The sequence below is a fragment of the Penicillium hispanicum genome (assembly GCF_028827665.1).
Source record: "Penicillium hispanicum strain IBT 35686 chromosome Unknown utg000005l_segment0_segment0, whole genome shotgun sequence".
Lineage (NCBI taxonomy): Eukaryota > Fungi > Ascomycota > Eurotiomycetes > Eurotiales > Aspergillaceae > Penicillium > Penicillium hispanicum.
In genome coordinates, this window is record NW_026623197.1 from 202,405 (window position 1) to 227,385 (window position 24,981).

At 53.6% G+C, this 24,981-nt stretch overlaps 12 protein-coding genes across 12 annotated transcripts; 3 read left to right on the top strand and 9 right to left on the bottom strand.

Moving 5' to 3' along the window:
- Positions 1–359: 359 nt before the first annotated feature.
- On the top strand, positions 360–2,249 carry N7459_005515 (sugar porter family MFS transporter; the record flags this gene model as incomplete). Its single annotated transcript, XM_056944699.1, has 2 exons — positions 360–681; positions 748–2,249. The coding sequence occupies 2 exons, from the start codon at positions 360–362 to the stop codon at positions 2,247–2,249; spliced, it is 1,824 nt and encodes a 607-aa protein (XP_056799034.1).
- A 262-nt stretch (positions 2,250–2,511) lies between these two features.
- N7459_005516 (ferric reductase family protein) lies at positions 2,512–4,598 on the bottom strand (the record flags this gene model as incomplete). Its single annotated transcript, XM_056944700.1, has 6 exons — positions 2,512–2,909; positions 2,965–3,126; positions 3,187–3,592; positions 3,643–3,828; positions 3,886–3,947; positions 3,998–4,598. 6 exons carry the CDS (start codon positions 4,596–4,598, stop codon positions 2,512–2,514), a joined length of 1,815 nt encoding a protein of 604 aa, XP_056799035.1.
- Positions 4,599–5,778: 1,180 nt separating this feature from the next.
- N7459_005517 (FAD-dependent oxidoreductase) lies at positions 5,779–8,306 on the bottom strand (the record flags this gene model as incomplete). The annotated part of the gene is made up of 5 exons (XM_056944701.1): positions 5,779–6,475; positions 6,535–7,148; positions 7,209–7,579; positions 7,650–7,921; positions 7,993–8,306. The coding sequence occupies 5 exons, from the start codon at positions 8,304–8,306 to the stop codon at positions 5,779–5,781; spliced, it is 2,268 nt and encodes a 755-aa protein (XP_056799036.1).
- Positions 8,307–8,558: 252 nt separating this feature from the next.
- N7459_005518 (alpha/beta hydrolase) lies at positions 8,559–9,389 on the bottom strand (the record flags this gene model as incomplete). Its single annotated transcript, XM_056944702.1, has 1 exon — positions 8,559–9,389. One exon carries the CDS (start codon positions 9,387–9,389, stop codon positions 8,559–8,561), a length of 831 nt encoding a protein of 276 aa, XP_056799037.1.
- Positions 9,390–9,521: 132 nt separating this feature from the next.
- On the bottom strand, positions 9,522–10,858 carry N7459_005519 (uncharacterized protein; the record flags this gene model as incomplete). Its single annotated transcript, XM_056944703.1, has 2 exons — position 9,522; positions 9,711–10,858. Coding segments are annotated over 2 exons (1,149 nt in total).
- A 375-nt stretch (positions 10,859–11,233) lies between these two features.
- N7459_005520 (dihydrodipicolinate synthase family protein) lies at positions 11,234–12,226 on the bottom strand (the record flags this gene model as incomplete). The annotated part of the gene is made up of 1 exon (XM_056944704.1): positions 11,234–12,226. One exon carries the CDS (start codon positions 12,224–12,226, stop codon positions 11,234–11,236), a length of 993 nt encoding a protein of 330 aa, XP_056799039.1.
- Positions 12,227–12,715: 489 nt separating this feature from the next.
- On the bottom strand, positions 12,716–14,238 carry N7459_005521 (putative GTP cyclohydrolase II; the record flags this gene model as incomplete). The annotated part of the gene is made up of 3 exons (XM_056944705.1): positions 12,716–13,063; positions 13,142–14,098; positions 14,149–14,238. 3 exons carry the CDS (start codon positions 14,236–14,238, stop codon positions 12,716–12,718), a joined length of 1,395 nt encoding a protein of 464 aa, XP_056799040.1.
- Positions 14,239–14,830: 592 nt separating this feature from the next.
- Positions 14,831–16,742, bottom strand: ilv3B (putative mitochondrial dihydroxy acid dehydratase; the record flags this gene model as incomplete). Its single annotated transcript, XM_056944706.1, has 3 exons — positions 14,831–16,284; positions 16,336–16,549; positions 16,605–16,742. 3 exons carry the CDS (start codon positions 16,740–16,742, stop codon positions 14,831–14,833), a joined length of 1,806 nt encoding a protein of 601 aa, XP_056799041.1.
- Positions 16,743–17,282: 540 nt separating this feature from the next.
- On the top strand, positions 17,283–17,967 carry N7459_005523 (anthrone oxygenase family protein; the record flags this gene model as incomplete). Its single annotated transcript, XM_056944707.1, has 2 exons — positions 17,283–17,343; positions 17,420–17,967. The coding sequence occupies 2 exons, from the start codon at positions 17,283–17,285 to the stop codon at positions 17,965–17,967; spliced, it is 609 nt and encodes a 202-aa protein (XP_056799042.1).
- A 162-nt stretch (positions 17,968–18,129) lies between these two features.
- On the bottom strand, positions 18,130–19,708 carry N7459_005524 (pex2/pex10/pex12 family protein; the record flags this gene model as incomplete). Its single annotated transcript, XM_056944708.1, has 2 exons — positions 18,130–19,335; positions 19,400–19,708. The coding sequence occupies 2 exons, from the start codon at positions 19,706–19,708 to the stop codon at positions 18,130–18,132; spliced, it is 1,515 nt and encodes a 504-aa protein (XP_056799043.1).
- An 865-nt stretch (positions 19,709–20,573) lies between these two features.
- On the top strand, positions 20,574–22,836 carry N7459_005525 (putative C6 transcription factor (Leu3); the record flags this gene model as incomplete). Its single annotated transcript, XM_056944709.1, has 6 exons — positions 20,574–20,636; positions 20,697–20,803; positions 20,874–21,197; positions 21,258–21,695; positions 21,753–22,006; positions 22,061–22,836. 6 exons carry the CDS (start codon positions 20,574–20,576, stop codon positions 22,834–22,836), a joined length of 1,962 nt encoding a protein of 653 aa, XP_056799044.1.
- A 641-nt stretch (positions 22,837–23,477) lies between these two features.
- N7459_005526 (uncharacterized protein) lies at positions 23,478–24,744 on the bottom strand (the record flags this gene model as incomplete). The annotated part of the gene is made up of 2 exons (XM_056944710.1): positions 23,478–23,695; positions 23,907–24,744. 2 exons carry the CDS (start codon positions 24,742–24,744, stop codon positions 23,478–23,480), a joined length of 1,056 nt encoding a protein of 351 aa, XP_056799045.1.
- Positions 24,745–24,981: the final 237 nt, after the last annotated feature.

Here is a 24,981-nt window from a genome sequence, read left to right on the forward strand (position 1 = left end):
TTTTCCCCCGGTGCCCACAATCTTAACGTTTTCACTTCCTCACTGATCTCATCCATGCCACCACACTCAATGTATTTCGAATTGCAACGGCGAACTGGATTCTCCAGCTGGCCCTGGCCATGGAATGGTGAAACTGGCATCCACGAAACACAACACAGACGCCTATGGCGTGATCTCCCCACCGGGTTGCGCGTCGGCCCTCGGCAGTCCATGACATAATACCCGCGAATCCGGAGATCAACCGCGCCCAGACTCGACCGATGCAGCACCAGACCCAGACTATACTGGCCATTCTGCGCTCGTTTGGCACGTCGCAGCTCTCGCAGCTCTGGTTCTCGCTCGCAGAACCCCCCACGACCATGGCCAGCCATGACATTCCCACTATATCAATGTCCGCTCGCTCCCAGCTCGCCTCGTCCGCTTCTCCTGACTCTATAGTTGCAGCGTGGCGAGCCCGACTCACCGGCTGGTGGAACCAGAGCTTTCTCTCCACTTCTTGGGCCTTGTATTCCCAGTTGCCCCAACAGCCGGATCGCTTTCTCGACGCTCAATTGGACCGCGAAAATCTCAAACCCTACATGGAAGCATCGCGCGTGTCCAAGGCCCGATGGCGCACATACTGGTTCGCTGCCGTGCTATGCTGCGGCGGTGCACTATTTGGATATGACTCAGGAGTGATTGGTAGGGACTATCACCACGTAGGGCATCCTAGCGAGAGCCAATGGCCATTCTAATTTCGAAATTCAGGTGGCGTTTTGACATTTCCATCATTCCAAGAATCATTTGAATTCACTGCGCAGCAAAAGACCCGCGTGAGCTCGATCGCAGTCGGCATCCAGCAGGCGGGCGCATTGGCCGGGTGCTTTTTCATCTGGCCGGTGACCAACCGGCTCGGCCGCCGGATAGCCATGATGCTGTGCTCGCTGGTCTTTTGTATCGGCGTGGTGCTGGAGGTGATTGACGCGCACTCGTTATCCGCCTTTTACATCGGGCGCGTGATATGCGGCTTGGGCATTGGTGGATCTGCGACCATCATCCCCATCTATATGTCGGAGATGAGTCCCAAAGAGATCCGAGGCCAGCTCGGGAGCTGTTACCAGCTCACTTATACCATCGGCATTCTGGTCTCGTACTGGATCGACTACGGCGTCAAAGCAATGCCTACCAATGCCGCGCAATGGCAACTGCCGATCGGCTTGCAACTGGTGCCGGGCTTCCTGATGGGCCTCGGCATGTTAACCCTCGGCGAGAGTGTGCGTTGGTTGTTGGCTCATGGAAAGACCGAAGAGGCCTGGCACAGTCTAGTCTGGATTCGCGCCGGTGACGGGCCTACAGTGAACGCCGAGTTTGCCGAGATGCGCCGTGGCCTCGACGAGGAACGCCATGTCACGGCGGGATTCCGTTTCCAGGAGCTACTCGAGCGCCCCAACTTGCGCCGCCTGCTCGTTGGTGGCGGCCTGTTCCTTGCACAGCAGTCGACCGGTTCGACCGCACTGGCATATTTTGGTCCGCAGTTCTTCTCGCTCCTCGTGGGACCCGGCGACAAGAATCTTCTCCTCACCGGCATCTTCGGCGCCATCAAGGTGGTCGCCTGCTTGATCTTTGTCGTCTTCATGTCGGACCGGTTCGGACGTCGCCCAATGCTGGCTGGTGGTGCTGCCTTCATGGCGCTTTGCATGCTTGCAACCGCCGCAGTCGTCAAGAGCTACCCTCCACACGACGGCGCGGTCTCTTCTGCGGGCATCGCAACAGTCGCCCTGATCTATCTTGACATTATGGCTTACAACTTCAGCTGGGGCCCATTGCCGTGGCCGTGCACGAGCGAAATCTTCCCTACGCGCATCCGGGAGCCGGGAGTGGCGTTTGGCGTCGGCTCGCAGTGGCTTTTCAACTTCGTCTGGAGTTTCTCGACTCCGTATATTATGGCCAGCATTGGATGGGCCACGTTCTTACTCTTCGGCTTATTGGATATCCTGATCGTGGGGTTCACTTTCTTCTGTCTCAAGGAGACTGCGGGCAAGACGCTTGAGGAGATCAACGAGATGTTCGACGGAGTTGATCCGGATGCGGAACATGGGTGGAAAGATGACACCCTCGCCGACGGGGACACCGATCCAGAGTTCCGTCATCGGAATGGCCGAGGCCGGTATCTCGATGGCGCTGAATCGGTAAGCACGGATTATTCCAAGTCGGACCAGATCAAAGATGGCACCACTTATCTTGAACAGTCGCCCGCCGGACGGGCTTGATGGCTCTGGGATTTTGTGAGTGGCCGGACTGGGTTGTACATAGTGAGCTGCAGTGACTATGCAGCAGTAATAAGATGCAGACCGACCACTGTGAAGCCTAGCGATGGTGAGGATAGCATGCTTCGGAGGACGGATTACTCTGGTATGTATAAGATGTGTAGATATTTTTAACCTCACAGAGGATACCAACGCGACATTAACCACCACCCATCGCGACAAAACTGCCAACAACGCCATCGCACCACCAAGCTCCGGTAAACAATTACCATGAAAACGCCTCTTCAAACAGATCCACCGTCTTCTCGCCCTGTACATTCCGGACTGCCTCCCGAACGCTATCGCCAAGACCACCAGGACCACATACACTGACAGCCAGTGCGCCAACCTGCTCCGCTTTTTCGTTCTCCAGGAGTGTCTGGAAGCACGGTTTGCCATACTGGACCGTAACAGGTACAGTTGACGGGGCCGATTGGGTCCACGGAGTCTCGGGCGCTGGGATATAATCTTCGACATCTTCCTTGGAGCCAGTGACATGGATGCGAATGGAAAGCATCAGTCCTGGGAATTGGAAGTATGTGTCTCCATTCTGTTTGACCGAGGAATTGAGGGAGTCATGGCCCAAGATGTCAAGCATCCAGTTTTGAACCCATGCTAAGTGATCTGTGGCCGGCAGTCAGTGCCGAATCAACGTGAAATTCAACGACGGAGAATGTACCGAGACTCCGAATCATCCACACCAGGTGCACCTTCCGAGTCGCCGAGTTTCGAGAGGCAAAGTTCGTGACCACTTCATGTAGATAGGACATCGGGTGCGTGATTCCGATGCCCCCAGCAACGAGGAGCAGGCTCCCATACGAAGCGAGCGAGTGGATACCGCCTATCGTATCGTATTAGCGACTTGCTTTTACAAGCAACTGGGAGTCATCATCACGCGTACCGAACGGGCCTTCTGCCAAGGCTATCGCCTTGATCCTGCCCTCCGGCGACTCCTCTGCTTTTTGAAGAAGCTTCTTTGTAAAGCCGTCCTGGCCCTTGATCAAAACCGACATGGTGGTCGTCTGAGATCCACCGAGCAAAGCGGCAAATGAATCGCTCGAGTTGCGTTTCTCGGTGAGGTTCAAGGTACTATCACCCGTCGATTTCCATGCCACCGTGAAAGGATGTGATGTCCACAGACCCAGACAAGGCATGTACAGATACATATATTGGCCCGGGCGAAAGTTCCAAGCTCTCGCAACTTCAACGTCAACACGCGCAACCGAGCCTGGCAAGACTTCTACCGTGGCGGTGGTCCGGCGCTTGCCACAGTTTCTCCAGATCAGGATTCCGAGACGGCCAGCCCGCTGTGTCAAGTTAGTCCCTGCACCTAGGGTAGATTAAAGAGTGAACATACATCGAGCCCCCAGAGAATCAATGTACCCAGCAACACCCGCTGTTGCAATAGGTTCTTTAGATGATACCACAAAGCCACAAAAGACATGATGGCCAACGCGATGTGGAGATGCAGGAAGAGTTCGTAAAATGAATGTCGGACCGGCGACAATGATTGGAGGAAAATGAAAATAAATCCGAGAATGGCCTGCATGCGGGCCCAGGTTAGAAAGGAACGTCGGAAAATCGATCATCTGCAACATACCACCAAGCCGTAAATGTAGAAGGGCATTTGCCAGATTGTATATAAGATGTAGTCCACACCATCTGCACCGCTGTTAGACAAGCTCTCCCTTCCAAACCCACGCCATACGTACTCATGTAGGCCTGGTTAGCCAAGACGCTGCTCATGTGAATGATGGCATTGGCGGTGATGACACGTCCGATCCAACGATGCATGAAGTTGAACGTGTCGAAAGAAAGTCCGAGCAAGGGCACCAAGAGATTGTTCCGCCCCGCGCTCAGCACCAGCCCCGGTGTATTCATTACCGCTAGGTGGCCTGCGGCATACTTGAGCTGGAACATCTTCTTCGAAAAGTCCTCCCACCAATCGACCGTCACGATCATGAAAATCAGATTCAAAGCGAGGTAGATCAATAGCAGAATCACCTCCAACCGTAATGGGATCGATCCCATGTGGAGTCTGAACAACCGGAACTCCCGACTATGACGATAGCCCCAGAGCGGTGCATATAACAAATGCTTCTTGAGGCGCGCATTGAAGCTGTTTGTTCTCGAGAGCTGATTCTGGTCATCCACCCGCAGCGCGATTTTAGATCGTCGACGGTGTCGCAATCGGATGATTGTACGCCAGGCGAACAGAACTGCAACGAGACCTCCGACGACGAAGAGAGGGACGGCAACCTCTGGGTTCATGGGCGGCTCACCAGGGCCGTTTCCTTGGAGTTGCACACCCATCTTTCCATGTGCCGACGGTGGCGGCAGCACTGGTCAGGATGATGCCTAGATCTGATATAGATCGGCGAGAACGAAGGAAAGGAAGGGTGCCGTCGTCAGCCGCCCAACAGCGTGGATGCCCACAGAGACACAGACCGAGCACGGGGAACGAGAGGCGCGAAATTCGAGGACTCTGGGATAAATACGGGACTTGTGATACGTGGAAAAGTCCAATTCAAAGCATCATGGCGTTGTATTCGATTTTCGGGGGGGCACGGCCAATAGATGCCGTCATCGACCCCTGGAGGCTCCCCTCTGGAAGCTAACTCCCCTCGAATTGAAAACATCGGCATTCTTTGGGCCGGACAATCGTCTCCACGCAAGCGTGAGTGTAACCGGCCGAATTGGGGCGAGGGCGATCGCGATCGCCAACCTTAAGCTTAAGCGTGGATGCGAGCGGCAAGTGGTTCGGGACGGCGAAAAGTCTAAAATTCTAGATCTTCGCGCCCGCCGGTCCGGACCTGCCAAGGAGGCATGCGTAATGCGGTTCACGCGCCGGTTCCTGCGATGGCAGCTGTGACATTTTTGACATTTGTGACATTTGCGGGATTCGAAAGGAGGTGGAGAGAGACACCGAGTCTAGACGCTGATCGACATTGTTATTCGGCCACCCGAAAACGGAATGTTGTTGCCCACTCTGCTTTTCCCTTCCCGGCGACATCGTTTTATCGCTCTTTTCTTTCTTTCTTTCTCCCCCCAAACCCGGCGTCGAGATGCTGCCTGCTGCTATTGGAGTGACCTCTTCTGCGTGAAATCGTCAATCCATTTTATATCCACTGCTTTTCTGCACGGCGATCCTGCAATTCTGTGCCTGCAGACGTCATTTCCGTCCGATCGCGCCGTCGAACGTGGAGAAGCCAGAGCGTGGGCGGCCCCCAACGGGCTGGGACGCAACTGCAACGCTGTTTGAACAATAGTCAAGTCAAAGCATGTGGAGTCAAGGTAGTGGATGACGCCATGCCATGGCAGTCCTCCCCACCGTGCAAGAAAGCATTGGTGGTGGAAACTTGGACGACGGTTTACTTCTACGACATCGGGGTCGACAGTGGGACTTTTGACCATCGTCTGACGAGGACACGCGAGAGCCGGGATCCTTGCCGGCGATTAGCACACGACTTCTGTTTCTCCCTAGAATTCCCGGTCAGGTCTCGTCCGGTTTTCGCTGCCGCGCCTGAGTCCAATTCGCTTCGCGGGCTGTCCACAACAGGCAAAGGGCCGTGGTGGGACTGAATGCGAGGGTGACCAGGGTCCCAAACGGTATATCTTTCCAGAGTGCGCCCTTCCAAGCACCTACGCGTCGTGCATCGAAGTACGCAAACGCCCCGAGGATCGCAATGATGTACGCGAGTAGCAAGGTCGAGGCTTCGTCACTCGAGAGCGTACCAAATGACCCGTGTCTATACACGTGCGTTAGCTGCGTGATGGTCCGGTAGTCTGGCGCGCTCAGAAATAAGGCAGCCTGCTGTGCGCTCCGTAGGTTGAACAAGATATCGGACAACTTGGAGTCCTGGTGACCAAAGGATACACGGGGGCCTTTTGCAACGGGAGTACGTTGCGCGGCCAGAGTACGGAAGACCTGGACAACAACAGGAAAGCCGGCGTGTGCGATCATCCACATTTGGGTCGGGAAGGCGGACGAGATGAACGAGTAAATGGTAGGCAGAGCGTACGTGGCAATATAGGCAGGCTGAAGCGCCTTCACCGTCGCCAGATCCACTGCTCGGGCTGATGGGTAGTAAAAAGGCCTCGCCCCAGTCAAGTAGATAAAAAGCGCAAAATAGATGGGTATGACCAGTTCCCAACCAATGAACAAAGATAGAATCCCGAATGGGACAGCGCTGGATCGAGTCAGCAGTTGCAGTCTTGACGTTTTTTTTCAATGAGATAATATACTTACCTGCCCAGTATTTGCATGAAGAAGAATTGTCGCGAAGACTCGATGCACATGATGGTGGTTACTGCTGTCAAAGACAAATTGTAATGTATCCGGTTCATGGACGCCTTCTTCACATTTGACCCACCAAGAGAGGCATGCGAGAGACTCTGGGAGACTGAGCCATGGAGCACAGATGGATAGAATGCCAACACTGCAAGAACAAGCAAAAGTACCCAAGTGGTACTAACCAAGCTTGAGCGAGATTTTGGTTGAATTTTGACTTCTTCATTGCATGGTAGCAGACCCTGTCGCAAGGGGAGAGGCAAGCACTTCAGCCGGATTGACGACGGGGTAAGCATTATAGCCAACCCGTTTGCGATCGCTTCGATTGGGATCCTTGGGGCTACATAAAGCTGGGTAAACTTGAGAAGTGGAGTTTCCAAGGTCTGCATTCGCTGTATCTGATGGGAGAGCGCCACAACAGCTCGAACCTCGGACTCTCGGGTTCGTTGATATCCACGGAAGGCCCTTTGGATACTAGCCTCGTCACGCTCCACAAGACACTTGAGCTCATCCGCAAGACAAGCAGCCGACATGACTGCATGGTTGCCGCCCTGGCCACTTATTGGATTCATCTAGTCATGGTCAATTGATAAAGATCCTGGTGATGTGGCACTGTGTAAACCGAGGCTCACCTTGTGCCACGAATCGCCCACTAGTACAAGTCGTTTGTAAAAGCATCTCTTCAGTATGCCTTCCTCAAGAGGCACCAGTGCAGATTGGCGCCTTTGTCGGTAGATCTCGCCGAACCGAACGCCCGGTCGCACGAGATCATTCTCACACCTCGCAGCAAATCGGTCACAATCCTCCCTGGTATAGCGGGGGATGGACTGGCCTTGCGTTTTGTGGCCGTTCTGGAACATGACAACCCAATAAAGCATCTCATCTGGTCCTCCGCCTATCAAGTAGCACCGCCCTTGGCGGAAATTTTGCAAAGCCTCATCTTGCCTCCAGGCTTTAGGCGCCCTGGAGATGCCAAAAAGGCCACTATGTGTACATTTAAAAGCTGTAACCAAGACACATTAGCTCAGTCCCAACAACTCTTGGCCGAGCTCAGCCTCTGTTAGCAAACTCACCATCTTTGTCTGGAAAGAGCTCTCTCCCACCAGGTTCTTCTCCAGCTAAGCGTTGCATCTCCTGTCGGACACGACTATGAATGCCGTCTGCACCGACCACCAGGTCCCCCTCGAACACAGACCCGTCATTACTCTCGACCGTAACACCACCAGGATGAGATAGAATCTTGACGACCTCGGTGGAGGTGCGCATCTTTGACTTGCCACTCAGACGGTCAAAGAGGCCCTGGACTATATGCCGCCGCTCCATGAAACGCATCTTGTATCCGAATCTGCAACCCCGTTAGCAGACGCCATGACGCAGTGGCAATATATCACACCAAGAGACCATCATGAAACATACAGTTCTTCCATCCAATGACCGATTTCAGGTTGATTCACACGGTTGATGCCATCTCCGTCGTATCCAACAATCGAATTGACAGGTTCATTGACCTTTTCCAAGGTCTCATAGCATCCTAGCTGATCAAGTATACGGGCACCATTCGGCCAGATCCCAAAGCCGGCTCCCAGCTGAGGCGCTATCTGATCGTGCTTTTCCAGCACAACGAAGTCAATGCCGTACTGCTCGAGCATGTTGGCTAGAGCCAGGCCCGTGATGCTGCCACCCACGATGATCACCTTAAACGGGGCCATGGCGTCGGGTGTAATATTCATCGGTGGTTGATTGTGATTCTATGCGGGAATCATTAGCGGTCAGATGCAATTTATAGAGTTGGCTGGGGGCAAAATGCCAAAACTCGCAGCCTCAAAATCTCAGTGAATCGCTCAAGTGCAGTGGATTTGTTGGGGCAGCAACCAGCATCGAAAACCGGGGGCGGCTTGTCTCGACACCGTCGGTCCGTCGGACTCGGAGGTACAAAAGGACGAACATTTCCATTTCTAGATATAGCGTAATACTCGGGCAAGTCAAGTCTCAAGGAACTGAAGGATCTGGTCAAAGCCATCAGGCTCCTTGATCCAGTGGCCATCACCTTCGGCCCCAGTGAACTCATGCCATTCGACGCGTGGTACGACTCTCCGTAGGATTCGAGATGCCTGCCGTCCGAGTTCCACCGATACCCACACATCGTCTGCTCCATGGCTTAAAAACACCGGAGTGGCTAGGACAGAGCTATCCACTGGTTGATTGGCTACCGAGATCTCGGGACCGGCAATTTCGTCCAGGAAGAATCCAGATATCAGGCGCTGTGTCTGGAGAATGGAAGCGCTATCGAGAGATTGCTCTGGTAGCAAATCCTCAAGCTGCTGCGCAAATGGCAACCAGCCACAGAATCCTAGCAGACCGCCGAGAGGTCCTTGAATTCGACCCATCGCAATCGCAGCGAAGAAAGTCCACAAAGCGGTCGCCATGCCCTGGCTAATACCTCCAAGATATATGTGGGTAAGCCGGCCATCCAGCAGCTTAGCTTCCCGATCGAGAATATCCAGAACATGCCAAACAGACTCCTTCAGTCCATCGCGCTGCAATTCTTGTCTGCCGTGGATATCGTTCAAGGAGTAAGCATCAAACCAGGAGCACAGTTCCTCTTGGAACGTAGTGCTCCATCGATCGCGTGAGGTTGGAAAGACCCAACGATAGGTGGGCAGGCAGGAGGCCAGGCTTTTGCCCTGGGTGGTTGCAGATGAGAAAAGCTCTTCGGCGAACTCGAGACCGTCGCTACCGCGACCATGCAGCAGAATGATCGTATGAGTGTGAGAGGACTGAGGTGGATGGACGTGTGGTGGAGGAAATTCCATGGTAGCGGTGTGCGTTGTCTTGAAGAGAAAGTGTGGACCGTCTGGATTCTCTTTAGGTCTCGCTTTGGGGTCAGCGGTAGGCGGTGCCTTTAAACAACCCGCATCGTCGCGGTCGCGCGAAGATAGAGGCCGTCTTGAACCACCAATGGCATCTGGCTACTGCTACTCGCAACCTTCACATTTGCGTAGCTTTGAAGAATAAAAGCTAGGTCGTTGGTTGTATCTGACTTGAGTGCCTATCAGCCGTGCCATCTGCTTAGCATCAAGTCAACCGCATGCTCTTTAGGCCATACACCTATTTTCGGTGGTAAATAGGCCCACCAGTCATCCACATCACTCCCAGGGGTAATAGTATTCAGGGCCTTCACGTATTCCCAGTACTCGGGGTACCAGCCACACATTTCCCAGTCAAGGATTGCTGTGATGGTCACTCGAGTAGTTGATTGATTTACAATGTCAATTTTGCTGGAGATTTTGGGCGGGGTGTCGTCAACAAAGGAGTCATCAAGGTGGGTGACCACCATGATATTTCGTGGATGAAGGTCACCGTGGGCTAAAAGTATATTGTGGCCATCCTCCATATATGACCTAATCATAGTGATATTGCCGGTACGGGTCCGGTGGGGGTGTGAGGTCAAAAATTCATTGAATTCGCTTTCATTGTTGATGCATTCTTGGGCAACACGAAGTTGTCGACGAGCATCCTTGCAACGGCGAGGGCTGCCACCACCAAGCACGGCCTGGGTCTCGTCAGACGTCGGAGCAGGCAAGAACCGAAAGTCACCAATAATTGCATCTAGCTGTTCTCTAATTGAAGCTCTTGCGTCCTCCCCCAAGGACTTCCACCTGGAATCCAGCGGCTCGCCAGGCGCTCGTGACATGAGCAAGAAAACACGGTTGCTGCCAGGCTGTTGAAGGATACCATGTATGTCTGGTATTGGAACACGCGGTGCATGTTGCTTGATGTAGTCTACAGTGTGGATATGCTGTATGTCGACATCATTGCCGACCTTCATCACGATCTCTGGGTTGAGACCTAGCACTGCGGTTGAGCCAAGGTGCCAAATGACCTCACTGGTTGCCACCAATCTATTAAGATTTTCGATAATCGCAGGTAGCTCGGGGGATCGTTCATATCCATCAGAAACCTCCAGAGTCGCTCGTGACACACTTGCACTTAATGGCCGTAGGATGGTAGCATTGGCTGGAAGTCGGAATTCGTCTCTTTCATCAGCCGCACTGTTGTCATCAAAGGAGTCGGCTATTTGAGTTTCAGACTGCAGACAAGATTCGCGAAACACTTCCCGTAGTGCAGGATATGTTTTAGCTTTGAGCTCGAGCAAGTCGGTCATATCGCGAGAGGGTAATGCTTTGACTTTCGCGTTCAGGTCATCGAGAAGCAGATTATTGACTTGGATGAAAGCCTCTTCCACCACACGCTTGGGGTGATCCATGGCATTTGAAGCCATGACTCACTAGCTTTTCGTCCCAAGGGGTGTGTAGGATTCGCAACGTGCGCTGGGAATTCGCAACCTGTCAGTTGCGGAGAGGACCCAACCAATTGGAATCAACCTTGGAAGGAGAAGTCTCGTCTTGCTGTACGCTTAACTAATCAAATCATACGGGAAAGGATAAACTATTATGCGAGGTCCTACTGGCGGAGTTGAAATATGCGGTAGAATCACTCCTGTTCAACTGCGCTCAACAGGCTATAATAATTGCGGGGGGAAGCAGAGCATATTATTATTTACGTAGACGCCCAACCAAACAGTTCTTCGGCAGGTCTTGCATTGGGCATTTCATATATTTCACATCTCACAAGCTGTTTATATCCGTCGTCGTCCCTATATCGACTTTTCGATGTCCGCCACGGCTCCCATAAACTCCTTCACAGTCTTCTTAACCGCATCACCCGCCTCCTCGTATGGCGTGCGAGGCACAAGCTTCTCAAAGGAGTTGTCAATCCCCGCGGCCTGCGCCGAGTACAACGCCACCGCATATTTCGTTGACGCGATGCCGCCCTTGCACGGACTCTCAGCCAACGCCGACACGCGCTGCAGCTCCATCACTTCGGCCGTCTTGCCCGCCGCAAACAACTCATAGACCTTGGACGCCGTCTTGGGGAACACATTGGCAAACGCCGAGATACACCCGGCCGACCCAACGGTCAATCCCGCAATCAGGAAATCGGACTGGCCGCCGAAGACCGCAAATTCGGATGGACCAAACGTCGCAGCGAGACGGGTGATCTTGCCCACCGAACCACAGGTCAACTTGACACCGACCACATTCGAGATGCCCTCGGGGCTGGCGGCCGCCGATTCCCGCACGATGGCCGTGATGGTCTCCGAGTCGATATCGACGCCGTTGCAGACGCCGGGGAAGTTGTAGATCAGGACGGGCAGGGGACTCTTGCGCGCGACGTCGGCGAAGAAGCGCTTGACGACCGCCATGCTGGTTGCTTTACCGAAATACGCCGGCGGCAGGACGAGCAGGTAATTGGCACCGGCGGCGGCGGCGTCGTGGGCCAACTCCAGCGTTTGCTTGGTGGAGTGGGTGCCCACGCCAGCCATGAGAGGGAATTCGGGGCCAACAGCCTCGCGCGCCGCGGTGATCAACTGGGCTCGTTCTTCGCGGGTCAGCAGGAAGGCTTCGGAGTTGGTGCCCATGAGGACGAGGCCGGAGAGCCCCGTTTGTGATAGGTAGGCATAGTATTTCTTCTGCGACTCGAGGTCTAACGTGTCGGTGGCGGAATCGAAAATGGTCACGGCTGGGCACCAGACACCCGATTTCGGGATACGTGGCTGCGAGGACGCTTGAGGTGCTTGCGATCCCATGGTGGTAGATGTCGGGCTGAGGGTGTAATGGATCGGCCGATGAGCGTGCTAGGAGATTGGGGAAGGGAGAGTGGGTGAGCGAGTCAGAGGGATTGGGATTCGCCAGGAACGATCTTTATCTTGCAGAATCAACCCGGTTCCTACGTCTTATATATCCTACGGCACCCTCGAGTCTATGCGGGGCATGGAAAAGAATCCGCGTCGGCGAAACGCCCGCGATCGGCGCGGCGCTCCGGCTGGGTCGCGCTGGGGCCGGTCTGCTGCACCGGCATCTCGGGCAGCGTGCCGAATAGAGATAAGAGGATCGTGGAACTGGGACAGCCTAAGGTTAGATTTTCAAGACGGCGAGCAGGAACAACGCAATCAAATCGATTCCCATGCAAAAAGCACGCAACGTAGTAGTGTTCAGTGTTCGACAAAAGAAATACCCGAAATTCTGTCTCTGCTCTCCATCTATTAGCTATCGAATGAAGCACTCATACGCGACTTTCAATGCTGCAGGACGTTGTTAATGTGGGACTCGACGCGAGGCGGGTGATGCAGCGAGGTTCTCACCGAAATATCCTCCCATTTCTCCCACCCACGGCCCCGAACTTGAGCGAGTTCGTCCATGCTGTACTGCTTGCCGGTGGTGAAATAACCCGCGTTAATTTTGGCATCAATCTCGACTCGCGAGTCACTTGGAATCATATCCTCCGGAATGGGGATTCGCTCGATGATCTTGATGCCCGAATCCACGATGGCATCGTGCTTCATATTTGACATGGACAACATACGGTCGATCTTCTGGATGCCCAGCCAATGTAGGATGTCGGGCATGAGTGCTTGGAATCTCATCTGCAGAGAATAGATGTCAGTTCAACCCAAGTTGAGAATGAGCAAGCAGGTCACAGGATAGAAAAAGGGAACCCATACGTCTCGTACGCCGGCGATGTTCTCGGTCCGAGTAAAATACTTGTCGGCAGTATCTCCACCCCGTTTGCGAGCGTTATAAACCAGATACTTGATCACTTCGCCCAATGCTCGACCTTCCTTACGGAAGTAGATGACCACACCACTGCCTCCGTTCTGCGCTTCCCGAATAGCTTCTCGGATACCAAAGGCCAGGTACGGGCGACATGTGCAGATGTCCGACTGGAACACATCACTACCGTTGCACTCGTCGTGGATACGCAGTGCCAGCTTGACATTCTCGTCGGAGACTCGCTCCGGTGGCCCGAATATATACACAGTCAACCCTCCAATCGGCGGCAAAAAGACCTTGAGATCCGGCCGCGTGATCAGCTCGGGGTAGCTGCCGCCCGTGTGTTCAAAGAGTGTCCGACGCAGAGTACCTTCATCCACACCGAACCGGTCCGCAACGCCGGGGAGATACCAAACCGGCTCCACAGCGACCTTTGTGACGCGGACTTCCCCCGAGGAGTCGACGACGATGGAGCCGTCCACATCTAGCTGGCCATCCCGCACCGCCTCGGCAATCTCCGCAAGCTTCATATTCGCGCGCGTGATTGCCATTGTGGGACGGATGTCCCAGCCCGCCGCCAGCTCTTCCTTGTACTGGTTAACGATATCATGGCCATACGGATCCAGCGAGACGATCTTGCTCTTGTCGGCCCAGGCAGGCTGCCACGCAAAGTTGAACGTCGGCTCGCTGTTACGCAGGTCCGGCTTGAAGTCTGCATCCAGATCGCCGGCCGCAATGGCCAGCGCGTTGTAGATGCTGTAGCTGCCACCGTGAGCGCCAATCGCATTGCGCCGCTTCACGAGATTCCCGCTCCGGGATGCCACGATGGGCCCGCGAGATTTGGCGTCCGGGGCGCCCCATTCAAGGGGCACTGGGTCGATTCCGCTTTGGCCCGGGTACGTCGTCAACTAATGGCGGTCAGCGTGCGCTGTTCGTGTTAATGGAAGGGCAGCTTTACGATAATATGTTTACTGTATCGTGACCTGGGAGAGGTCGGGGACAGTGGTGTAGGAGCAGGCATGTCGGGTGCAGAATCAGTGTCTCCCATGGTGAAATCCGGAATGGCAAATTGACCGGATCGTGAAGAAGTCGAAGTTGAAATGCGCGAGGTGCTGTCCATGTGACGCCTCCCCCCTCCGCGCATTATCGGCCTTATCGGCCTTATCTTCGGGTTGCGGTCTGGTTGGGCTGAGCTTTTCTACGAGGAAACCCGGCGGAGGATGCGAGAGATGATATCATGGCTAGTCTACTACTTGTCTTCTAGCATCCATGAACTCGTAGTATAGTCTGGTAGAAGTATTTGTGAAGAGGATCCTCCAACTGGACCCGCTGTGGGGTGGTGAGGGTCTTCGGCAAATCCCGAGGGGAATCCCAGAGACCCAGAGAATAGCAAGAATTAAGGTCAATAAGTGGCATAGGTAGTGATGTTTCGTGTTTTCGTGCCGACAAGTTCTTTACGAGACTTCCGTCAATTGCCAGGGAATTCACTTTTGGCCGCGATGGCACTCTGAGAGTATATAGGCAAGTTGGGCCGACAACTACAGTGGGACCACCGCTCATCTGCCGAATGAGATCTGGCTTACGAGGCAAGACGACAGCAACAAATGCTCCAAAACGCTGTTCGTTTCTAGCGGGAGAAACTAGAATAAATCTGTCATGGCACCGTGCGAAGCATCGCCAACCAGATGCGCGTACTTGGCCAGAACGCCGCGAGTAATCTGCGGTACCGGGGGCGTCCACTGGCGCCGTCGCTCTTGCAGCTCTTCGTCCGACACATCCATCGACAGTTCGTTTGTCTCTGCATTGATGGTGATCACGTCCCCATCACGCACCAGGCCAATGGGGCCGCCCACGGCAGCTTCGGGTGTGATATGGCCGACAATGAAACCATGACTGGCGCCGGAGTAGCGACCATCCGTGATCAGCGCGATATTGGTCAGTTTGGCTCCCATCAGGGCAGCACTGGCCTTGAGTTGCTCTGGCATTCCGGGGCCACCCTTGGGACCTTCGTACCGCACGATTAACACAAGGTTTTCGCCCCGTGGAATCCGGCCCTCGGTGAGTGCATCGTTGAGCTGGTACTCCTTGTCAAAGACACGAGCTTTGCCGGTAAACCGAAGACCCTCCTTGCCGGTAATCTTAGCCACGGCACCACCGGGCGCGAGGTTGCCATGTAGAATCTGGAGATGGCCGGTGGTCTTGATTGGGTTAGTCAACGGGCGTATCAGCGTCTGGTCCTGCGGGAGTGAAGGCCAGGAAGCCACATTTTGAGCAAGCGTCTTCCCGGTCACGGTGAGGATTTCGCCATCCAGAAGACCAGCGGCAATCAAAAGCTTCTGAACTGATGGGATACCTCCGATTTCGTAAAGATCGGCCATGTAGTATTTTCCACTCGGGGAGAGGTCGGCAATAAACGGAATTTTGTTACTGACACGCTGGAAGTCGTCCAAGGTGAGCTCCACATCGGCTGTGCGGGCCATGGCGAGAAAGTGCAGCACGCCGTTGGTGCTCCCGCCCAATGCCATGGTCATCACCAGGGCGTTCTCAAAAGATCTCTTGCTGAGCAAGTCCCGGGGCCGGATGTTTTTCTCCATGCAGACCTTGATAGCCTCGGCGACGCGCACGCACTCACGCATCTTAGTCGGCGATGCCGCTGGTGTGGACGACGACCCAGGCAGCGACAGACCCATCGACTCAATGGCCGTTGCCATTGTATTCGCCGTGAACATGCCGCCGCAGGCCCCGGCTGTCGGACAGGCATGTCGCTCCAGATCATCCATGATCTCGTCCTTGGTCTTGCTGGTGTCACCGCCATCTTTAGGCTGGTGTAGGGTGTCGTACGCGTAGGCGCCGGCGGCCTCGAAGCAGGTCGAGATATTGATGGGCTTGCGCAGACATTCAGAGTATCCAATTTGGATGGTACCCCCATAAATCATGATGGACGGACGATTATGACGAGCCATACCCATCACCACACCAGGCATGTTCTTGTCGCAGCCGGGAATGGCAATGCAGGCATCATGGTACTGCGCACAGGTGACCGTCTCAACACTATCAGCGATGATCTCTCTAGTCTGCAGCGAGAATCTCATGCCTGGGGCAAATGATTAGCGAGCATCTACTCCAACGGCCGGGTGTGGCATACCTTCGCTGCCCATGGTAATCGCATCGGAGACACCAATGGTGTTGTACTGCCAGCCGATCATGCCCTGCTCTGACACAGCCTTCTTGACTGTTTTGCCCAGATCCATCAAGTGCATGTTGCACGGATTTCCCTCCCACCAGACGGAGGCAACGCCTACATGGGGGCTTTTGGCCATAGCATCCTTGTCGGGGACGCCCGCGGCGAACAGCATCGCCTATGGCGCGTGAGCACAATGCAATCAATCTCATCATGGCGAGCGTTCGACTTACCCGTGCGCCCGGAAAATCATGGCCGCGGGTGATGGTTGAAGAATGGCGATTGAGTGCGGGGGATCCATCCGGGTGTTTGGCGTCCGGTGGCAGACTGGGGAAGTTGATGTATTTCGCCTCGGACGGGTTGGAGGCCATGGCCGCAGAGACGTGCGATGTTTCGCAGCACGGAATGAAGAATACAGGCAATAACGGAAAATAGCACTGCCAACACAGTTGGAGATGTCCCTGAGACCTCGGTAGAAGCAGAAGCTTCGCACTTCAGTCCGACGCTGGTGGAGTCTTGCGATGCTTGCGCCTCAGCCAGTCGCAGCGCGCGGATTGATCAGATCGGAGTTGCGTCTGTTCCCCTCGACGTGAGCTGCCATGCTCCGCCGCGCAGGGGGTGAATCAGCCTAGATTCGCATAGATAATCATGAGGGTCTTCAATGCGACACATCTAGAGAGCCTCGCCAAGCGTCAATCGAAGAAATGGCGAAGCTGTCAAATGCTTTCGCCCCTCGGGACCGAATCCGCGCTAACGTCATTGAGAGAACAAAGAAACTCACAACTCGAGCTACTCATTCCCAACACCTCGGCCTCTTGCATGTCGGAAGATGGTCAGTCTCGCGTGAGACTCATGGTTCCCAGGACGTGAGACAAGATCCAGCTTCTGTCTCACTAGTATACCTCGGTACGATGGCGTGCGACATCCTCATTCTGCAAATGATCGGCACACTGGGCTGCGGCGTGACAGCTGGTAAGAAGAACTGCGCATGATAGGCGTGAACAGACATGCACTCGCAGTATAGAGCTGACTCTCAGGCTATGTCCAGGAGGCATCATGTCGCTCTCCGTCATGAATGTCCCTACACTCGTCCTTCCCGCCCGCCAACCACCCCCAGCCGTGCGAGCTGCTCGCCAAGTCCCTGCAACTCCAATTCCTCACCTCACGCATCAATGGCTGGATGTGTATGAGCGCGGCAAAGAGATCTTCCCACCGCTGGCCACTCTGGCCTCCCTGGCTAATGGATATCTGGCCTGGGCGCTGAGGGATGCTCCCACCTCAACCCCGATGGGGTATAGCTGGACTACTCTCTATGTCACGGCCGTTGTGACCACCCTGAGCATCGTGCCGTGGACCTTGACTGTGATGAAAAGTACCAATGGCAAACTCAGGGCTCATGCTACACGCGACGACGCTGCTCTTGCAGAAGGGACGAAGGGGATGGTGATGAGCGAGGAGGAGAAAGCCAAGCGGGCCAGGGAAGACGCCGAGATCCCTGCGTTGCTACAGAGATGGGCATGGCTCAACTTTGGCAGAGGTGTATTTCCACTCCTTGGTGCAGTCGTTGGCTTCTGTGGTGTAGCCTGGATGAGATAACAGCGTTTGGAACACAGAAACGGCGCTGTGGGATATGTATAAGGTGATAAGTTAATATGTACAGGGCGGCTCCAGTGCGGATGGGTATCGTGGGAGCTTCGAAGATCCCGGCGTATAAACAATGTCAAAACAAGAGCAAGCGCCAGCAAGATCGAGCGAATCCTATGCCTTGAAGGGGTTCTCCGGAAAGTCGGATTCTCCTCCGGTCAAATGTCCATTCTGCGCATGTTCGTTCTCTTCCGTAGACCATTCATTTGAGTGCTGTAAAGCCGCGTCAGAGGTAATCTCCTCTAGCGGGCTGGATTTTTCAACGGGTTCCTTTGTCTGTTCTGTGGGATCGGCAGGACTACCTGGCTCATCATCCATAGCAAATCCAACAATCTTTCCCGGGGCGGGTTGCGGCCGTGCTTCTTCCAGCACGTCGCCATTCCACGGCTGACACTTCTTGACGACTTCGCCACATCGGAGACAGACCCATCCCTGACCTTCTTCACCTTCAATCTTCTGCACAATGCAGACAAAGCAATAGACACATCCACAAGGCACGGTCTCGTATGGATTAGTGATGTCAGTTTGTGCTGACCCCGCGATGCCGCCCGATGCCGAAGCTGCGAGGATGTCGGTCTCTGTGGTTGCCGTGGGATTTTGATCTCGATAGCAGATTGCGCAAGTCCGCTCGGGGAGGAAAGCCAGTTCTCCTTGCTTTTCCGTTGTCTCATCATTATCCCCGCTGGACGTAAGCGCATTGAGGGTCTTGCGCCATGCACGGGACACCCATCGCCGCCAACGACTGATGCCGACCAAAGGCAGCAAAAAGAGAAGGAACTCTGTGAAAGCGTGCCAGACAAGCTGTCGATTCAGGTATTCAAAGGAGACCTCGCGACTGGCTTGGGCAGATGGCGGGGTAAGGCGGATGCGGAGGACTCGATCAACCAGTGTGCGATAGCGTCCGTTCACGAGAAATACTAAGAAAGAGACAAAAGCGGCGATCGAGTGCGTGGTAGAGATCAAATCCGTCAGACGCGATAGCATTCGCACGTCCTGTGATGGCTTCGGTTTTCGGTCAACAGAACGTCCTCGAAATACTTGGGATAAAAGACTGACCTCCTCGTAGCCACCTTCCTGCCCGATCAACCAGCTCTCCCATTTATCCCAGGCGTAGCGACCGCCCACTGTCAGTAGACCGTACAGGGATTTCTGCCATTTTGTCGGAGCTGCATGCACCGGTCCCTTACTGCGGCTATCAGTATATTGCAGCCCCTGTAATGCGGCTCCGTATGATGCATTGTGATCCCATATTGAGAGCTTGAAAAGGACGGCGCGTAGGGCAAATAAAATCTCGTGGGACCAATCTTCCCGCATCTGTGGCTGTCGACCTGTTAGCATTCAGGACATCTTGGGTGGTATCCGTAGCCATGACAAATGTGCATACCCCGAAATACTTGAGAGCGTCCCCGACCTGGCCCTTCAGAAGTCCGAGTAATTCCTCGTCTAGCAGCTCAGCGTCAACCTGCCCCACACGAAACGCCGGTTGCGTCCCCTCGCGGCCCTTGATTGAGTTCCACAGCATCCATCCTGATCCCGATAGACGATTGAGGGGAAATGGAAGACGCTGGACGATGGCCGGGCTAATCGGAGACGCTCGCTGTTGCTCCGCACGTCGGGCACACGCCTCTGCCTCACGAAGGCGACGGCGCTCGAGCACCCGCTCTTGTGCAGCGGCAAAATTGGTGGAGCTCATCGTATAATCATGGCGAGGTGGCTGAGAAGGGAAGAGAGGGAGGGAGAGGAGGTCGATCTCAGGTGTTGGGAAACGCTCACGCTCATCTCGGTTCCCCGGATTCGAAGCCGAGGTTCAGTGCACGTGACCGATCTAGATCCAGGCCTGGGATCCCTGACAACGCCTGTCATGACTATGCAGTATATATATTGGTATGGAGACTGTTGACAGAACTTCAGGTGAGAATGAAAATACCTAGGTAGCTCATAAAATCAATGGGCCATGTGTAGATTCTGAGACTAGTGAAATTTTTGCTTACCCCATTGGGACATCTATGGCATATATGTTGCGCGAGTGGAAAGAAAAACGCAATATTTGCCAGATCGTGGTAGCTTGCAAATTACTCTCGGGAGTTCTTTACAGTGACCATCTTCTGTAGAAAACAATATGGACGTATGGAGACGTTTGACACAGTACTGTGCTCGCGGTCGAAAAATCGTCACTCCCAGGAGTGGATCGAAGACAATTATTGCATTTGGCCATGGTGATCATGATAGTTCCATCAATGTGTTCTGGGCCGTCACTAGTTATAACTATGGTTCCTTCGATGTCATAAGATGAGAAGCAGCGAACATAACTAGCTGTCGACATTCTCCCCAATCCGTATCCTGATTGGCTCCGACCACATGCCGGCACCGGCATCCCGGCCAGTCCCGGCACCGGTTATCCACAGCCATCATTCACTCCCCACGATGCCATCGTCTCCCTTGCTCCCCCGGTTTCGCCGTCTACCTGGAATTCGCGCAGACTCCGCTTTGGAGTCACACAGGACAGTTCATGACGACGTAAGATCTATCTCCCCGTGGTCGTCTTCAAACATGTTAACATGGCTATCCGTAGGCCTCTGAAGAAAGGGAAGAAGGCATGTACTGAGTGCCGCCAACAAAAGGTCTAATCCCCGATACGAAGCCCCACGGGGAAGGTGGAATCCGGAATCTGACAGCTCCAGGCCAAATGTGATGTCTATCTCGACCTCGACCAGCCCTGCACGCGATGCCGCAAGGTCAAGGCGACTTGTGTCGTTTCCGATCCTTTCAAAAGGGAACACAAACGCAAGTATGTCTGCACTCATACGGGCATTAACACTCACTCTTCTCCATGGAATCTGACGTATCGGCGATCCCAGGCGGCTTTCAGAACTGGAACGGGAGTCAGATGAGCTGCGACAAAAGCTACGGGCTTCGCACCCAGCGGATCCCCACCCCTCGCCGATTGCCCTCCTGACAGCTGCGGCGGAGATGGACGTACATTCGGCCTCTGGGAGTGATTCAATTTCAGTGCCCTCGCAGGTTCCACCCGATTCATATCCACCCCAGCTCCTAGCTCCGGCAGGTCTGCCGCATGACACCCCGGAGCCGGGACCGGTACTAGAAGGGTGTGATCCAACAAAACCGCGAAGCCTGAATGGCGTGGAAGTTAGTAGCGAGGAGATTGATGACTTGTTTCGGCTGTATCATGCAATGGCACATTCTGTTCTCTATATGAAATGATGGCTAACGTGGAGACATAGGTTCTTCCATCAGTATGCACAATTCCTCCCGATCCTCGATCCGACTACTCGACCAAATACATATTTTGCCCAGTCGCCATTCCTTTTTTGGTCCGTCATAGGTGTCTCCTGTCGGGCTTACCCTCGGAATCCGACGCTATTGATGGCACTGGCCCGCAGCATCATTGAGATGGCTCTTCTCTCCGCGGTGTCATCCTCCCCGCCATGGCACACCATCCAGGCTCTTCTATTGCTCCTGACGTGGCCGTTTCCCAAAGGAGATCATCCTGATGTGACCTTCCCGTTGAGCGGGTTACTACTTCACATTGCCATGCAGAATGGCTTGCATATTCCAATGTCTAGCCATGAGTTTTCGCGCGTCAAGACCCCCGTGCCTTCCGAGGCTGACTTACTCCGCCGCTCGGAGCTCTGGGCACATTCCCTTATCGTGTACCAACGGTACGTCTATATTGCGAAAAGTCAGTACGCTTGAGTCACTCTAATTCTTGATTACAGAGTGTGCGTGACCAAGGGCCAGCTGCCTCGGGTTAACCAAGCGCAAGATCCAGCACAGCGCCATGCGCTCTTTGACAAAATCGCTTCATGGATGGCACTCAAGCTTCGTTGCCAAGACCTGATTGCACGATGCAGTGAGGCCGTGATGGAAAACGGCATGCGTTCCATGTCTCTGGACCAGGAGCGCTCGCTAGACATTATCCTCCGTACATATGAGGGCCAGGTAGATGACCTTGAGCTTCGGGCGGTCACAGGTTTGGCTTTCAATCTTATGCTGCCCGAGCTGGTATACTGACAGTGCCTGGTAGATGACGAGAGGTTTCATACATTTCTTTGTCGGATGTCTATCCAAAGCTTTCACTTCTATAAGATCCAGACACTGGTCTCCAGTGGGTGTTTTCCGCGGGTCCTCGTCACCGCCTGCAGCCTTATCGACTATATTCAATCCCTCAAAGACCGCTTGTCATGTCTGGCAATGGTGCCAGCTCAGATGAGCTTCGGGCTTCTCATGGCTTCAATTTCGCTACTGCGCATCCTTAAAAGTAGCACCCTCTCCCAGGGGCTAGAGACCGGCCGAGCACGGAACTGCTTATTCAACGCAATAAACTTGGCGAAGGAGATGTCCGTCGATCCTGCCGACGTACCCGCCAAGACGGTAACTGTGTTGAACGCTGCCTGGAACAGCAACAGGGTATTCCGCAAAGCCGATGGCAGCGAGTACACCGCGCTACGCATCCGCGGCCGACTGGTGCTCAGTCCGATTCTCGACACAGTCTGGTGGTGGCGGGATGAATTCGACCCCCAATCCCGTAGCGGAAGGAGAGTGGTAGAGCCGGCCGACGGTACTGTTTACTCTCGCTCGCGTTACCTAGGCACTACTGATGCAGGACGCGTAGGGGCCAGCGTGGATACCAGTCGCGACATGACTACAGGAGGTGCCACCATGAATGGCGGCATCCTCGGAGATGCATTTCGCCTCGACGAACAGTTCTTGGCTGACTTTGAATGGGCTCTTGGGGAGGATGCGCTGTTCTCCCTGGATCCTCTTCCCACGAACTGGTCCTCGACAAACAATCTGCTGTAGGCCTACCTCAGACCGCTCCACCCGACGATCTTCGAGTAGCAATCATCAATCCACTCTCATGATTCCATGATCGCAATAATCCCACTATAGAAACTACATAGAGATTAGACTAGTCGGGCATCGCCAAGTGGGGTCTTCATCCACTGCAGAACTCGGATGATCTCTACTGTAAGAAATGGATCTGTCACAGTGAAAGGTCGGGGCTCTACAGCAATCTACACCTCCTTATTTAGGTTGTACTAAACCCGATGAGTTATATCGAGCTCTTCGCACACATTTCGATTTTGTATAGCCTCTCTTCTTCTACTCCTTACCTACTCTACCTACCCATAGCTACCTTGGTAAGCCCTTTGATCTGAAAATAGCCTGCACAAGTTGAGGACAAATGCGATGGTACATCTATCGATTAGACCATATGTACTGTAGTTTGGAGTTTATGTTACGGATAGTTCTGGAAAATAGGTGATACTGAATGTCTCCCTGAAAGTTCCAAGCTTACATGATGATCACAATGCTACTCTATATTTCATATACAATGACGCTTGAGAATATTGTAATTTAATGATATACCCGTAAGACTGTTATATGCAACGTCATTTGTACACACAAATGTTGCCAACAATGCAAGTGAAGGTCCCAAATCACTGCAACGAATGGGCTCGCAGCGCTATTGCGAGAAGAATACTGCCCACTTTCTCCATGTCCCTCATGGTGGAGGTGACCCAGGGACCATAAGATCGCATTGTGAGGAACGGGGGTTCAGTGCCTGGAGGGGACTTCTTGTTCAGAAAGTGAACATACTCCTTGCTGTATTCTGCGAAGGTTATATAAATCTCTTCGCGGTCCTGGGACACAAGAACTCGACTTAGGCATGTTAGTATAGTGAGATAGAGGTAAGTAGTGATAGTGAGGTGATTATGAGGTAAATATGAGGTGGGTGAATGTGAGAGAAAGAATAGAGGAATAGAATAGATATATAGAAAATACTAACCGTCCAGGTAAGTTCAGTGGCCCATCGAGGTCAGGGTCACTCTTGATCCATGCTACCATCTCAGCAGCTTCCTGCATACAGATGCGTAGTAACTTGCTATTTCTTTGCATTGGCTTCACTTCAACCAAGGCTCGTACTTTATTTGATTTGAAGCTGTCCTCGAGGTATCCATCCGTGCGTGCTTCGTAGGACCGGTCCTTGAATGTTGCTTTGAGAGATACCCGGTGTGGGGTCCAGTCCTTTGCATCAGGGAAATGCACCGTCAGGCCATTGAGGAAATCAATCAAGGCAAAATTAACGATTTCTTCATCTTTGCTGGGGGGATACATCTGATTCAGGATCTCTTTTGGACCTTCAGAGGAAGGGGTTGGCGGTATATCGTCCAAGTCATCTGAGTCGTCCTGAAGCCATTCGGGTATAGATCCCTCCTTCACCTTTGATGGTGATTCGTTCAGGCTTATTTGGCGGAATTGTTGCGTTAGGCTTGTTTTGCTGCGTAGGCGAGCCGCAACAGGTGTAAAGTCGGATCTGAACTCGTTGTCGTCGGACAATCCACACAATATCTGATACTTTCGTGCCATCGCAAATGTCCCTGGGAGAACCTTGGATTTGTGATGTCGGGCAGAGAAGCTGTCGCAGTAGCTCTGCCAATCTTCCATGCTCTTGAGACGGCGGTCTGCTTCTTTCTTCCAATCACCGAGATGATAGCGTGATAACTTGAGATGACTGGGAAGCAGATGCTTCCATATGACGCGAAGCAAGACGTACTGGGCCTCTTCAATTTTGGAGGCGGAGTTGAAGCTCTGCCTTTCGTTGCAAGTATCATGGATTGAGATTCCTGTCAGCCGAAGGCTGGTGTTCATTTCCTCCCACTCACCTCGGGTGGTAGGTGGGCCGTCCATGTTCTGTCTTGACATTGGGAGATGGGGGTGTGATGCAACAGTCACAATCAGCACTGGATGGGCACAGCAAACTCTAGAAGAATGGTATGAAAGACCAGTTTATACCGATCTCTTGTTCTGTTTAAATGGTCATCACGAAGCAAGGAAAGGGAAGGAAGCATAGTAGGATCTGTACGCGTAAAGTTTCCAAGTTAGCGCCCAGGAAAGCGCATTCCGACTCCATGGTTGTTTCACCGCGCGGAGGAAATAGCG